The sequence below is a fragment of the Pipistrellus kuhlii genome, unplaced genomic scaffold (assembly GCF_014108245.1).
Source record: "Pipistrellus kuhlii isolate mPipKuh1 unplaced genomic scaffold, mPipKuh1.p scaffold_m20_p_1, whole genome shotgun sequence".
Lineage (NCBI taxonomy): Eukaryota > Metazoa > Chordata > Mammalia > Chiroptera > Vespertilionidae > Pipistrellus > Pipistrellus kuhlii.
Window position 1 is genome coordinate 23,827,438 of NW_023425404.1, and position 15,472 is coordinate 23,842,909.

The window sequence follows — 15,472 nt, forward strand, 5'->3', positions numbered from 1 at the left end:
CTAAACAATCTTAAAATTTCATTTAATCTACAGCAATGTATTATAAATACCAAAACAATATTTCCTGTGAGCAGAATTCATCATATCAGAGACATTCTGAGGCCCTACCCACAAATATTCCAGGTGTACTGGTTAATAATAGCAGATTTTGTAATAAAAGAAAACATGATAATTTCAAGAGAAACATCAGAAGTGCTTTATTCAAAGCAATATCCATCGCTAGCTACAGATTTCTCCATCTTTCAGGTAATTTGTGGATACTGTCCCAATAGAACTTTACTTGTTTTGAGGCAAACGATTTAGAGACCCAATTTTCCACTTCTTCATATGTTTTGAAGTGCTGCTCAGAGTGCGCGTGCCATCGATCAGAACAAGTAGTAATCTGAAGGAGCAAGGTCTGGTGAATATAGTGGGCGGGTTAATACTTCCAGGCAAGATCTTTTAATGTGTCTTTAACTGGTTTTGAAGTGTGTGATGGTGCGTCATCATGAAGCAAAATTACTTTGCCGAGTCTTCTGGCACATTCTGGTCATTTCACGATCAAAGTATGGTTCAAATTGATTATTTGTTGTCGGTAGCTATCAGTACTAACAGTTCCATCTGGTTTTAGAAGTTCATAATACACCATACCTTCCTGATACCCCCAAACACAGAGCATTGTCTTCTTTCCGAAGCGATTTGGCCTTGCAGTCAATATTAATGGTGGACCTGGATCAACCCATGATTTTGGGCATTTGGGATCCTCAAAATAAATCCACTTTTCATCACCAGTCACAATTCAATGTAAAAAAGACTTTCTTTTGTGGTGTTGAAGTAACATTTTACTGATGACTTTTCGGTATTCCATTTGTCTTTTGTTCAGTTGATATGGCATCCATTTTCCTTCCTTTAAAATCTTTCCCCATTGCTTGTAAATGATCAGAAATTGTTTGCTGAGCAACATTTAATCTTTATGCAAGTTGTTTTTTGAGTTTGACATACACCTTCATCCAATAATGCTTGTAATTATTGGTCTTCAAACTTTTTTGGTTGACCTGGGCATCTTTGTCTTTCACATCGAAATCATCACTTTTAAACCAGTATTCACAAGTATCTTGAGAAGGAGCATGTTTACCATAAGCTTCTAGAAATATTCAGCAGTACTTTTCTTCAAAATAATGAATTAAAACGCAAATGCTCTTTTTCTGAAACTTGACATTTTTAAGTGTAAAAATATCTATAATGTTAACACCTTCAGCAAATTTGACATATGAAGCTTTGAAGGTTGTTGTCAATACAACAAAATAACATACATATCAAAACACATATATATCAACATATGTGTAAATCCATCTATTGAAAAAAGTCTGCATTATTAACCGGTACACCTAGTAAACAACACATAAGAGAAAAGTTATGACATTCATAACTATCATGTCAGCACCATTCTATAAGTTCTGCTAATGCTAATATGAATTTTAAATTTACCCATATGTTCTGTAGATCTTACCTAAGAGAATCGCCATAGGAATTAGATGACCTTCCAGTGTACCTGAAAGAGTAGGCATTTCTCTGCTTGGGCTGAACAAATACTGCTGATCCCCAGGAGACAGTGTAGCAATGGATTGTTGCAGTTTAGAATCTATCTTCTTGGGTTTTGTTGCATAAAAGTCAGTTTGTGTTCTTATTGACTTTACTTTAGTGCCTGTAATAATCACCAATGGCAGATATTTTTAAATATTGTTTGAACAGCCACTATCCACCCATCTAGAAATACACAACTCTTTTTCACAGAAAAATCTCATTCTATATATGGTTACAGTGCTCCAAAAAGAAGTAGCATTTAAACCAGGGGGTGAAAATCTTTTTATTAAAAGGCCAGGTAATAAGTATTTTAGTCTCATGGGCCATGTCATCTCAATTGCAACATCTCAACTCTGCCATTGTAGCATGAAAGCAGCTATAGACAATACATAAGTAAAGCAGAGTTATGCTGTAATAAAACTTTATTTATAAAAACAGGCAACTGATCCCTCGTTGGTTTGGCTCAGCACCAGCCTGTGGACTGAAGAGTCCTGGGTTCAATTCCAGTCAAAGGCACATACCTGGGTTATGGGCTCAATCCCCAGTTAGGGGGCTTGCAGGAGGCAGCCAATCAATGATTCTCTCATCACTGATGTTTCTATCTCTCTCTTCTCCCTTCCTCTCTGAAATCAATAAAAATATATTTTAAAAAAATATATATATATATTAAAAATAATAAATAAAATAAAAATAAAAACAGGCAACTGATTTCCAGACCATGGTTTTTCAATCCCAGAATATAAGTAACAACGTATATAACTACTATGACAGAATAGATGCAAGGATTAGGAAAAAATGTTCAATAAAGATTTGGAAGAATATTTGTAGATATTAATATACATATCTATTCCTATAAAATAAATCTGTAGAGACTGTAAATTCTCAGTTCTTAAAGAATTAGAAATTTGGTCATCTGTCTCTTTGGAGAAGATAAAGGGAATATGAGAAAAGTGAAGAAAAGTAAAATTATAAAGGAAAACGAACTATTTGCTAAATCAATTCCTGATTTTACTACATTTTTACTTGTAATATCTGAGTAATTTTATAAATCTAGATTTTTAAATAAAGTTTCATGATCCCAGAAAGAAAATTTCATTACCACTGACTTTATTTTTTTTCATCCTGTTCTCTAGTATTCATTCCATTTGAATAAATATTTGTCTTGAGTATTTATTTAAAATATATTTTCAAAGCCTTTAATATGTGTTTTGTATCACTGCAGACACAGGCAGCACAGCTCTGAATAAACCAACTTAGTCATGAGCTTACAGTCTAACAAGTAAAACAATCAGTAAACAATTGAACAGCAGACAGTGAAAAGTGCTATAAAGAACGATAAGGCAGGTAAGGGGATCTAAAGGGATGGAAGACAATTTTGGATAGGATGGTGAGGGTAAACTTCTCCAAGGAGCTAACATCCCAGCGCAGAGATGGAAAGAACTGAGAGAGGAGCCGTGTAAAGATCGAAGGGGGAAGCTCTTCAGGAAGAGGAGACATCCGGCGTGAAGGTCTAAGGATGAGCATGTGTCCACAGATTCTCAGTCACTTCTAGCATTAAAAGGGTTGCTTAACAAAGTTATTTTTAAGTTTGAAAGTATTTTAAAAACTCAAGTTCTTTTTTGCAAAGGCTTTTAAAACCCCACATATAATAGAAAAGTTCCAATAAACAAAAGGAAACACTAGGGTAAATATCACCTACATGCTTCACCCTCAATAACTTCAGTAGGGTTTCGAGATAAACTGACGTGCTTATATAATCCCTCAACTCTTAGAAATGAAATAGAAGGAAAACTAGAGCACCAGCCAAAGCTCCAACTTCCAGAAAGAACAAGAAAGAAGACTGAGTAGGTATCTATATTGCCAAAGTGGCTTACACTGCTAAAGTACAAGGAATTTAAAAATGTAACAAGATCAACAGGCTCAACATATATGAGTTATATTTAAATATATTAGTGATATGATGTCTGAGAGTCAAACCATACTATGATGTGAAGATATTTTTAGTTGTGTACAAAATAAACAAGTTTTTTTTTTTCTTCACTTTTGCTACCTATGGCTCTTTGAGAACAGCAAAAGTGCCCATGAGAATTTTTTTAAAGGTGATTTTAAAAAATATTGTTTTCATTAATTTTTTTTTAAATGTTATTGATTTTAGAGAGAGAGATAGAAACATCAATGATGAGCGAGAATTACTGACAACATGCCCTCTACTGGGGATTGAGCCTGCAACCCAGGCATGTGCCCTGACTGGGAATCAAATTGTGACTTCCTGGTTCATGGGTTGATGCTCAACCACTGTACACCACCACCAGGCTCTGATTTTCTTTCTTTTTTTTTAAGAGAGAAAGATACAGGGAGAGAGAGAGAAACATCCGATGAGAGTTTAGAAACATTGATCAGCTGTCTCCTGCACTCCTCCTTACTGGGGGATCGAGTCACTAACTGGGCATGAGCCCTGACCAGGAATCGAACTGGCAACCTATCAGTGCATGAGACAACACTCAAACAACTGAGCCACACCAGCCAGGGCCCCCTTAGCATTTTTATGATAATATACAACATATGGCTGATCTTTCTGTTCACAAAGAACATGATGGACCAAGACCTTCAAGGAAATGTCTACTTTCCCTAAATTTTAATTTAAATTGTTCCAGGTTCAGCCGAGACCAGTTTAGCTCAATGGATAGAGCCTCGGCTTGGGGACTGAAGGGACCCGGGTTCGATTCCGGTCAAGGGCATGTACCTTGGTTGCGGGCATATCCCCAGTGGGGGGTGTGCAGGAGGCAACTGATCGATGACTCTCTCTCATCGATGTTTCTAACTCTCTATCTCTCTCCCTTCCTCTCTGTACAAAATCAATAAAATATTTAAAATAAATAAATAAAAAATAAAAAATAAAAAAAATAAATTGTTCCAGGTTCAACTCACAAATGCAAATTTTATCATGTTTTATCTGAAGACTAGAGGCCCAGTGCACAAAGTTTGTGCAAGGGGGGGAGTCCCTCAACCGGCCTGCACCCTCTCTAATCCAGAACCCCTGTGGAATCAGGCCTAAACTGGCAGTCGGACATCCCTCTCACAATCCAGGACCGCTTGGCTTCTAACCACTCACCTTCCTGCCTGCCTAATCAACCCTAACCATTCTACCTGCCTGCCTGATGTCCCTAACTGCTCCTCTACCTGCCTGATCACCCCTAACCTCCTTTGCCTGCCTGCCTGATCGCCCTTAACCACAGCTGCCCTCCCCTGCCAGCCTGGTCGCCCTAACTGCTCTCCCCTGCCTGCCTGATTGTCCCTAACCGCCTCTGTCTCCATGGCTTTGTCTGGAAAGACATCCGGATGGATGTCCAGAAGATGTCTGGTCTAATTAACATATTACCCTTTTATTAGTATAGATAATAATTCTATATTTTTCTCCACTTACTCCTATCTTGTGCCTTAAATCAGATCTATTATTTCCCACTCGCTTGGAATTGTTTTTCCATCCCTAAAACATTGTATAATTTGAACTGTATTTATAAGTAATAAATAAAAAGCAAAAATTAAACTTAACATAAAACTGATACCATAAAAAAGGAGGTTTACCACGAAACATGAGGTTTCTTACCTTTAACCCGTTCTATTACTTTTGGTCTCTGTGGTTTGGACTTAGCAGATGGAGAATTAAATCTGAGATATGGCCCTTTTTTAAGAGTGCTGCGATGGCACTGATAAATTGGTTTTCCATAAATTTGTAACATATAATCTTCATCTTGTATTGCTGTGGTTGCTTTCAAATAACCCTAAGTATACAAATGTATTGATCTCATCAACAAATACTTATCAAACACTTATCTCAGGTTCCTAAAGCCTCTTTTTGCAAGCTTAAGTACTATAGTAACAATGATCACATCAGAAAAGTCCTTTATTTTAAATGGTTCTTAAATTCTGGATATAGTTTTCAATCTATAGTTTTAAAATTTTAAAGTTATTAAAAGCATGAAAATTAAATATATAAATCATTCACCTAAGAAACATGAAGGTTCTTACTCTACTAGGAATACTTTCAGCACCAAAAAGTAAAGTTTAAACACATTTTACATATTACACTCAAGTATCGATACAATAATATAAGTCTTTAATGATTTTCTACATTTCTGATCCTACCTTTAATCATAACCTAAATAGTACACAGAAAGGCAGCATTTATTGAGCATCTACTAAGTGTTAACCTTTGAGTTAGATGCTTTATTAATGTGCCCCCAAATCCGTGTCTGGCATTAAGAAAGTTAGAGCCTTGATAGAGCAGCCAAAACATTTCATCCACAATACCTACTACTATGCCTCACCAATCACTAGGCACTAAACATACATTTGTTAAACTGAAAATAAACAAACACTATACATATATACACACACAATGAAGAAATACAATTTTTAGTACCATAAATTTCTAATTTTTGGACTAGATGATCTAAAAAACTGATTCTAAGTGTGAGATCTCAGGAAGGAATTATGTATTTTATGCAGTGTCTTCCACATTATGGATATTCAAAACCCTAAATATCAATAGTTTAAAATTAGTTTACACTTGAATAGTCCTTCATATTTTTAAAACATTTTCATAATTATTATCTTAAAGGAAATAATTTGTTTTAATGCAACATTTATGGCACATAACCAGAGTAGGATCTTACTTCTTTTCTCTCTTTCTGTAAGCTTGAAGCAGGCATGCTCCTCATAGGTGGGTTTTTAAAATGCTCCTCTTTTTGGTTTTGACCATGTTTTCTTGGGATTACAGAATTATTTACTGTTTTGTCTTGCTTATTGGATTTAGTATCTTTACTCATATTCTGAGCTTTCTTGGTCCGTTGATTCTTCTGATCAAATCTCTTTTGTTCATCCTTTTTTGCCAGTTCATCCTTAACGTAATCAAAATTAAAATTACTTAAAATCTATCCAAATATTAATGCTTTCAAAAACATTAAAGTTTGTATTTTTCTGCTATAAAAATATAGTTTAGCAGTTTTTAATGCTTTATAGACAAATAATATTGGTTTACATATGAATAAAAATTCTCAGGAAGAATGAACAAAACACTAAGAAGATTGGTGTCTTATGGAGCAGGGCTAATGAAAAATATCAGATGAGATACAGGGGTAGGAGGGTAACTTTTCATTTTAGAACTCTTTAATGTTTGATCTATATGACTGGAGAAATTGTTCAAAAGTTAAATTACAAAGTAAGTTTCAAAAGTAAACAACTTTGTAAGAAAACTCTGAAATAAATATAAGTTAAAGTTGCTTGAAGGTTTCAACAAACATTCTATATGGAATCCATAGTAATAGTGACATATATTGATAATTGTCTGCATACTCTTAGTTCAGCTTTTTTCTGGTACATCAGATAATAGCTAGTATGATATAAATTCTTTACAACCACATTAGAAATATATAATCATAAACAACAACGTGCAAAAATATATTTCAGTATTTATTGCTGAGGAAACTGAACTGACACTTCATCTTGCTGCCACTGTGAATAAACATATATGCACACCTTACAATTAGGAATAAAACACTTTGCACCCCAAGATAAAAATAACAAGGCTACTCTGTCTAGTTCTACTTCCTCAAATATATAAAATTTTAAGACTTTTCTTTAAATTACCTACCCCCTAATAAAAATAACTCTCTAGACTTGAGTTCGTGAACACACAATGCAATATACAAATGATATATTATAGAACTGTACATTTGAAACCTATATAATTTTATTAACCAATGTCAGCCCAATAAATTTAATTAAAAAAAAAAAAAACCTCTTAAATTTTGCAATGCTAATGTCTAAAGACACCCTGCGGATGTAACTAAGGGGGAAATTTTCCCATCTGGAACTGACTTCTGTAAAATCAGTAACCTGAGAAATCCTGTAGAGTATTTTCCCTTTAAATAACTGGTATTTTTACTTTGGTAGCCGAATGCTTCTAAAGCTGCTGTTTTGAAACATTTTTTAAAGTATACTTCTTTCTTTTCAAAATGCTTCTGCTAGATTTTCTTTCAAATATTCATATTCTATTATTAGTTATTATCCAACAATTTTCCAGAAAAGAGCCATAATATAATTTATGAGATAAAGCACTTAAGTAAAATGAAACTTACTATTAAATAAATATAGTGAAATTAAGAATTATAAGTGGAGTTATATATAAGGGATATTTTGAGAATAAGTATCTACATATATAAAGAGCCAGCATCTGTAATGACCAAAATGACCGAAGCCTCGACTGAATACCAGAAGTCAGCCCAGGGGGCTGCAATTAGGCCCGGAGAGAAAAGCAGGGTCTCATTGCAGCCCCCATGGCAGTCAGTGCTGAGTCGGCATGGTGGAAGTCAGTCCTGCAGTCAGTGAACATTGAGTCAATTAATATTAAGTAAACATATGGTCAATTAATATCTCTTTGAGCGGCACTGAGAATATAAAGTACAGTGTAGAGCAATTACTTATATTATTTCACATAAAACTTTTCAACTAAGATATTTCCTTTATTTAAAATGGATCTTTATTGTTGAAAGTATTACAGGTGTCCCTTTTAGTTTTTTTTTCTTCTCATTGATCTCCTCCTCCCTGCACCCACCCCTTCCAGGCCTTCGTCAGACTATTGTCTGTGTTCAGGCTATTCCTATCTAATACATAAAAATCTAGAAAGATTTAGAGAAAATAAAATAAAAGATATGCCAATTTTGTAAATTGGTAAATATTGAAGAAATGCTGAAATTGCTGCGTGAATAATGAAAACCAAAACACAACTCATGAGATAAAGTTAGTCATTGTAACATAATAAAAGGTTCCTGCCGAAACCGGTTTGGCTCAGTGGATAGAGCGTCGATCTGCGGACTGAAAGGTCCCAGGTTCAATTCCGGTCAAGGGCATGTACTTTGGTTGTGGGCACATCCCCAGTGGGGGTTGTGCAGGAGGCAACTAGTCGATGATTCTCCCTCATCGATGTTTCTAGCTCTCTATTCCTCTCCCTTCCTCTCTGTGAAAAATCAATAAAATATATATATATTTTTAAAAAGGTTCCTTTCACTAAAGATACTTATACACATAGTATAACAGTGGGGGTTCAGAATGAGCCTCACCAAGATGTGTCTCAGTGGTATGAAGATTTTTGAGCTAAGGGTAATTTTAGCTTCAGGCTCAAGTGAAAATTCTGCCCCTCCCTCTAAGTATCTAAAAAAAATTGAACTAGAGGCCTTGCCCATAATAAGACATCTTATATAATAAAAGACTAATATGCAAATTGACCAAACAGTAGAATGACCAGTCACTATGACAGGCACTGACCACCAGGGGGCAGATTCTCAATGCAGGAGCTGCCCCTGGAGATCAGTGTGTTCCCACAGGGGGAGTGCTGCTCAGCCAGAAGCCGGGCTCATGGCTGGCTAGTGCAGCAGCAGTGGTGGTGGGAGCCTCTCCGGACTCTGTGGCAGCGCTAAGGATGTCCGACTGATGGCTTAGGCCTGCTCCCCATCAGTTGGACATCCCCTGAGGGCTCCCGGACTGCAAGAGGGTGCAGTAAGGCTGAGGGACCCCCACCTCCGAGTACACAGATTTTGTGCACTGGACTGCTAGTATACTTATAAATTGGAAAACAATGTTATCTCCTGGGAATTAATTCTATTTTTTTCCCAAAAAATCTACCTGAATTTCTGCAGAAATAGCTTTAATCCACTCATCCACTGTCTTTTTGATCCGAATCTTCTCTGATATCTCTCTACAAAAGAGAATAAAGAATTTTCTCTTTATTAGCATTTAATGTCTTGAGAATAGAACCTGGATCAGATCTCTTACATAGTTTTGAATCCACTGTGTAGCCCAATATCCTTCATCCAAAAAGAAAAAAAACAATGTTATTAGTTTTCATCAAACAGAAGTGTATTTGTAAAGTATATATAAATCTCAGAAGATATGTACCTAAGAGAAGCAAAAGTAAAGGGAACAGTCACATTTGTAAAAGTAATAGTAACTTTTATAAATCCAAATTGAACTCCATCATAAGCCCATATCATCAAAGGAAATAAAAAACCTTTTCTAATGATTAAAACATATCACACAAAATAAAGAGCTTAGAAAAAAAATAAGAAAGGCTGTACACTGTGGTTTCATAAATAACCTTAGGATAACAACATCCTGTCTTACCTGTTGCTAGATAAAGCACTTATAAGCGAATACATGGCAGTTCCATCCTTTGCATGAATAATAGCTTCCAGGTTTTCGTCAAGTACTTTTTTATTGTTCTGTACTCTTCTCAAAATCTTCTCAGCTTCTTTCAATATGGACCTCGTACTGGTCGTTTGAAGCTTAATGGAGTTCTGTGGAAAATCAGCAAGCCTCGACATAAGCAGAGATTCTTTTGGCTTAAAAGAAAAAAGGGCAAAAATGTCACCATGTAAACCTCATATTAATTATTTTATTCCAAATAAGAGCTCTTATTATAGTTGGGGCCATATACAATACTATGCCAATCCTATATAATAAAAGGCTAATATGCAAATTGACTAAACGGTGGAACAACTGGTTGCTGTGATGCACACTGACCACCAGGGGACAGACGCTCAACACAGGAGCTGCCCCCTGGTGGTCAGTACACTCCCAAAGGGGGATCGCAGCTCAGCCAGAAGCCAGCCACTGGGGCCTTTCCCACTTTCATGGCAGTCAGACATCCCCTCCCCAACCCCCAGGGCTCCTGAATGTGAGGGGGCCTGGGCTGAGGGGCACCCCTCAACCCCCGCCCACTGCACAAATTTCGTGCATGGGGCCTCTAGTTCATTATAAGGGATCAATTTGCCAAATTTCAGAGTTTTAAAAGAATACTTGGCGATTAAGGTTTCTTTCCATTTAGAGGTACTAATGTGTATGTTAAGTGAAACAGAGCTGAGATGCCCATAGGAGTGGTAGGCAATACAGTGGCCAATAAAAACTGTATCTGAAGTAAGCTAAATCAAAACGAGAAAAGGGTTGGCTCTAGGTAGGCATGGCAGACCTTATGAACTGGATAAACAAGGGTTCACCCATGGTTTTCCCTCCCACTTCCTTCCTCTCCAATAGAAGCTGTAAAGCTAGACAGGGCCATGTGGCTCCATCCCAGCCACAGAGCAAGAAGCAGAAATCAGTGAAGGCTTCTGGAAAAAAAATTTCACAGAGAACAGACTGGAAAAACATGTATTTTTTTCAGTGCTTTGTCTTCATATTTACTCTTGCTTTCTGCCTTGATAACTTTTCTATTTCTTCATAATTTTTATCTTTGCTAATTATCAATTTTAGTATCTTGTTGCCACTTTACCTGGAATAAGCCATTTGTTTCTTTCCTTTTTTGGCCAAGATCATGAAGAGCATTATCAGACGTCTGCACGGTCACCTTAGCTGCATCTATTTCTTCACAGGAAGGAAATCTTTGAGAGAACAGAGTAGCAATGCTATAAAAGATTTAAAAATAAAGTTTCCTAAATTATCAAATTCAGAAAATATCTGATTATATACATTCTTAGCTATATGAATTCTAAATAGTGTTCTATTAAAACTGGACAGTGAAGTTAGTCAATCATATGATTAAACATACATAATACAAAATATCACAAGAGACAAAATTACTCAGACCAGACTGGTTTACGCATAACAGAAAAAGAGCAGGAAAGGTTTTAGTTTGAAGAAGCTAACGTGTAGAAACACTCTTAGAATGGTTGAGTAAGAGAGTCTAAAAATCCTCTTAAGAGCAAAGAGAACAGTTGCAAAAATGGTCAAGAACAGCTTTTTCAGAACTCTGGAAATTAAACAAAGGCTTTCAAAACCTGAGAAACATTAATCAAGAAAATGGATAATTCTAAGTAAGAACAGGAAGATTTGTGGCTTTTTATTGTTGTTGTTAATCATCACCCGAGGAGGCTTTTCCATTGATTTTGGGGGAGAGAAGAGAGAGGGAAAGACAGAAAGAAACACTGATGTGAGAGAAACACATCAAGTGGCTGCCTCCTGCACAAGTCCCAACCGGGGCCTGGACTGGGGAGGAGCCTGCAACCAAGATATGTGCCCTTGATTGAAATCGAACTCGAGACCCTTCGGTCTGCAGGCCGACACTCTATCCATTGAACCAAACCTGCTAAGGCATTTTTGTGGCATTTTTAACATGCCCCATTCCCCCAAACCCTTTCCACAACTCTGTAGTACCCCCTGAAAACCAATAGCATCAAAACCACTAAAGAGGGAGAAGCAGGTTTAGAGCCCCTGAGCAAGTCCCATTCACAGGGTTTCTCTTTATTTGATTTGCCTCAGAGCCAGCTCAGTGAGAAACACTGTCCCCAGGTCATTTTTTCAAAAATAGTGGCAATTGTCTAACATCTCAGCTGCCTGAGATGGCCATATCAGTTGAGGTGAACAAGAGGGTTGCCAATAAACTAAAAATCTGAGGAATGAAATGTCCATTATGTTTTTAAAAAGTTCCAACACAATACTGGGGATCTAGAAGGTCATCTGCACGTACAGGGCTATGTATGCATACCTAAGAAAGACCTGAGAAGGAACTAATCTCTCACATCTGGCTTAACTGAAGCTCTGTGCAAGCAGGAAGTTAAGACTAACCGAGACTTAAAAATTGCCAGAGCTGCCAAAACTGGTTTGGCTCAGTGGATAGAGTGTCGGCCTGTGGACTGAAGGGTCCCGGATTCAATTCCAGTTGAGGGCATGTACCTTGGTTGCGGGTACATCCCCAGTAGGGGGTGTGCAGAAGCAGCTGATCAATGTTTCTAACTCTATCCCTCTCCCTTCCTCTCTGTAAAAAATCAATAAAACTGCCAGAGACTAAAGGAGTGCCCCAACACACACACACACACACACACACACACACACACACACACACACACCTTGGCAAAGAGAGGGAGACTTAATCATTCAAAGTATTATAGTTAAGGAAATCTCTTTCTAATCATTAGTAGATTTTAGCTAACAAAATAGAGATTTGCTGCATATGACAAAGAATAGAGATTTATATTTTTAGAAAATTAAATATACTCATTTTGTAATTATAGTACAGAAAAGGGGGATATACATTAGCAGCAGAAAATAGCATGTAAGTCTAAGATGATTTTTTAAAGCAATGTAAAATAATTACAAAAATTAGTAAAGAAACTTGAGAAATGTGAACACTCTTTTCAATCTAGCTTTTATTCTAATCCCTTGTTTTTACCTGTCTTTCCTTTCAGGATTCCATCCTATTTTTGTCCCAGTTAGTGAGGTTTTGTCTGAAGATTCACTTATTCTTGTCAAAGAATCTTGCTTATTCAAAATTTGTTCCAATAGCTTTATAGTTCCTACAATAAGAAAAATATAGTATCATTTTTCAAGTACTACTTCATTCTTCTTTTATATCAGTGTTTCCCAAAGTGTGGTACGCGTTCCCCCAGGGGAATGGGAAGAGTTTGGTGGGGGTACACGTTGCACCAGAGTTTGGTGGGGATATGCACTGCACCGTGCTTAGCTGTGCCTAATTCTACGTTCTCATGAGTATAAGGGGTACTCAACATTACGAAAATTACAGAAGGGGTACACATGTCAAAAGTTTGGGAAACACTGTTTTATATACTTGAGGCCCAGTGCACAAAATTCGTGCCCAGGGCAGGGGAGAGTTCCTCAGCCAAGCCTGCCCCCTCTCCAATCTGGGACCTCTCAGGAGATGTCCAATTGCCTCTCACAATCCAGGACTGCTGGCTCCTAACCCCTCTGCCTGCTTGTCTGATCGCCCCTGACTGCTCCCCTACTGGCTGATCACTCCTAATCACCTCTGCCTCACTCCACAACTGGAACCCAGGATTCCCTCCTCCAGCCAGTCATAGGCACCCAGGACATAGGCTTCCCTCCCTCTAGCTGGCCACAGGCACCCAGGACCCGGGCTGGCTTCGCCCAGGCCAGTTGCAGCTGCAGGGGACCACGGGGCATATGGCTTGTCCCTCTCCTGGGCCACAGCCCCAGCTGTTGGAGACTGGCACCATGGGGCTGGCAGCTTGTCCCTCTCTCAGGCCGCAGCCTGGCTGGTCCCCATTACTCTCCCACGAGCTCTTTTGTGCCTGGCTGGTTCCCATTCCTCTCTTGTGAGCTCATTTGTACCTGTCTGGTCCCTTTTTGAGTGTCTGAGCCTTGAAAGCATGAGGGCGTGATGACCATTTGCATATTAACTCTTTATTATATAGGATTTCACACATATTTATACTAAATTAGCTTCTTAAGATGGTGATCAACTCAATTCACTCTACAATGTAGACTATAAATATAATACATTCATCAAATAAAGCTAACGTTCAGGCCAACTTTATTTTTATTACAGAAAAAAGGAATTTGAAAGAGAAGTTTTTCTTCATAGCAACTATTACTTGAATCTTCTCTTTAGTTTCATCTTTAATGAGACAGCATAGCAACCTTATTTTGGTGAACTTGGTTTTTTAAAGATTTTATTATTTTTTTAAATTCCTTAAAGCTCCTCAAATGTGTTCAAGACAGGACTTAAATACATTTAAGATATAAATTTATACTTAACATGTTCATTTACTTTTCGTAAAGAATACTAGTATATTTAAGGGTCTAAATTATTTCAGGTCATTTATAAAAGTTAATATATGAACATTTTTTCCAACTGAACACAGTAACAAATGTTAAATTTCTCTTGAGTTTTATTATTGAAACTCACACCTAAAAATAAGAAAAGATGCTCTGAAATGATTAGCAGTGCATTATTTTTTATTAAAAGCAAAATTTGTTCAGGAAAGGTTAAATAACTATAGAAGACAATCAAAATATAATCATAAGTGTATATCTCCAACTCCTTCTACAAAGAATCTAAACTAGCTTAACATACCCTTTATCATTTAAAGAAAAATATTAAAAATTGACAGCTCACTTTAGTTTCTTTAGCTCATTAGAAAACTATAAATATTGCGTGGAAATCTGTTCCTAACAGAAGGAGTAGGTGCTAATAATAATTTCTTTATTACCTGCACGATCCGATATCTCCATATTTTCTTTTTCTTCTGCAGGATTTTCCCTCTTTGATATTTTATCATCTTTTGAAACAGGTATAGGAGCAAACTTTCGAGGTGCTGGTGTCTCCAAAGGAGATTTCTGTTCATCAAAACCTATATCTTCAACCTCTCTTGAAGGTGCTTAAAAGAAAATAAATTTAACTTATTTTTAAGAAACTTGATATTGTAGTTTTACCTTTCCCCATATTTTAAAAATAAAACCAAAATTATAAAAGATATACTAATTATTAACAACTATATAGAAATAACTTCATCCTCACTAGAAATCAAAAGAAATCAACAATATATATATATATATATATATATATATATATATTTTATATATACAGCTAATAAATAAGAAAAAAATAAATATGATCATATTCAGTGCTATCGTGAAAATGGCATAGCCAGACACTGCTCATGGCAATAAAAACTGATAAGACCATTTGGTATTAAGTATAGGAAGTACTAAACACTCAACAGACTATCCTTCAATCATTAAAAATAAATATTATTAAAATCTATAATAATAAAAGTGTGATATGCTAACTAGACCGGATGTCCTTTGGGATGACCTTCCCGGCTGTGAGGGAAGCCAGATCCCGGATGCCTGCTGGCAGCCAGAGGGAAGCCGGGTCCCAGGTGCCAGAGGGAAGCCAGTGTCCGCAGCCGGGGGGAAGGAAGGCCTGCTCTTGCACAAATTTCATGCATCGGGCCTCTAGTAATTATGTAAACATGGGAAATACTTTCAGTATGCTAGTGAAGTAGAAGTATAAAATTATTTTTTTTGCTGCAACTACAAGGACTTAAAAATGATATATGCCCTAGAAAAAAACATAGAAAAATGTAGTTTAATTTGA

The 15,472-nt window shown here is 36.7% G+C and overlaps 1 protein-coding gene across 10 annotated transcripts in view; it reads right to left on the bottom strand.

Annotated features, from left to right (window-relative positions):
* Nucleotides 1-15,472, bottom strand: part of KIAA0586 (KIAA0586 ortholog) — a 95,428-nt gene that overhangs the window by 65,966 nt on the left and 13,990 nt on the right. For 8 of the 10 annotated variants that reach the window (XR_006741287.1, XM_045580097.1, XM_045580105.1 and 5 more), the window contains 8 exons: nt 14,583-14,750; nt 12,785-12,908; nt 10,889-11,021; nt 9,745-9,962; nt 9,247-9,319; nt 6,240-6,464; nt 5,171-5,345; nt 1,490-1,684 (listed from right to left, as the gene is read on the bottom strand). Coding sequence is in view for 9 of the 10 variants with exons in the window: in XM_045580097.1 (XP_045436053.1) it covers nt 1,490-1,684; nt 5,171-5,345; nt 6,240-6,464; nt 9,247-9,319; nt 9,745-9,962; nt 10,889-11,021; nt 12,785-12,908; nt 14,583-14,750 (1,311 nt within the window). In the remaining variant the exon portion in view is untranslated. The remainder of the gene's footprint in view (nt 1-1,489; nt 1,685-5,170; nt 5,346-6,239; nt 6,465-9,246; nt 9,320-9,744; nt 9,963-10,888; nt 11,022-12,784; nt 12,909-14,582; nt 14,751-15,472) is intronic. The other 2 variants (XM_045580102.1, XM_045580106.1) reach the window with 2 other exon arrangements.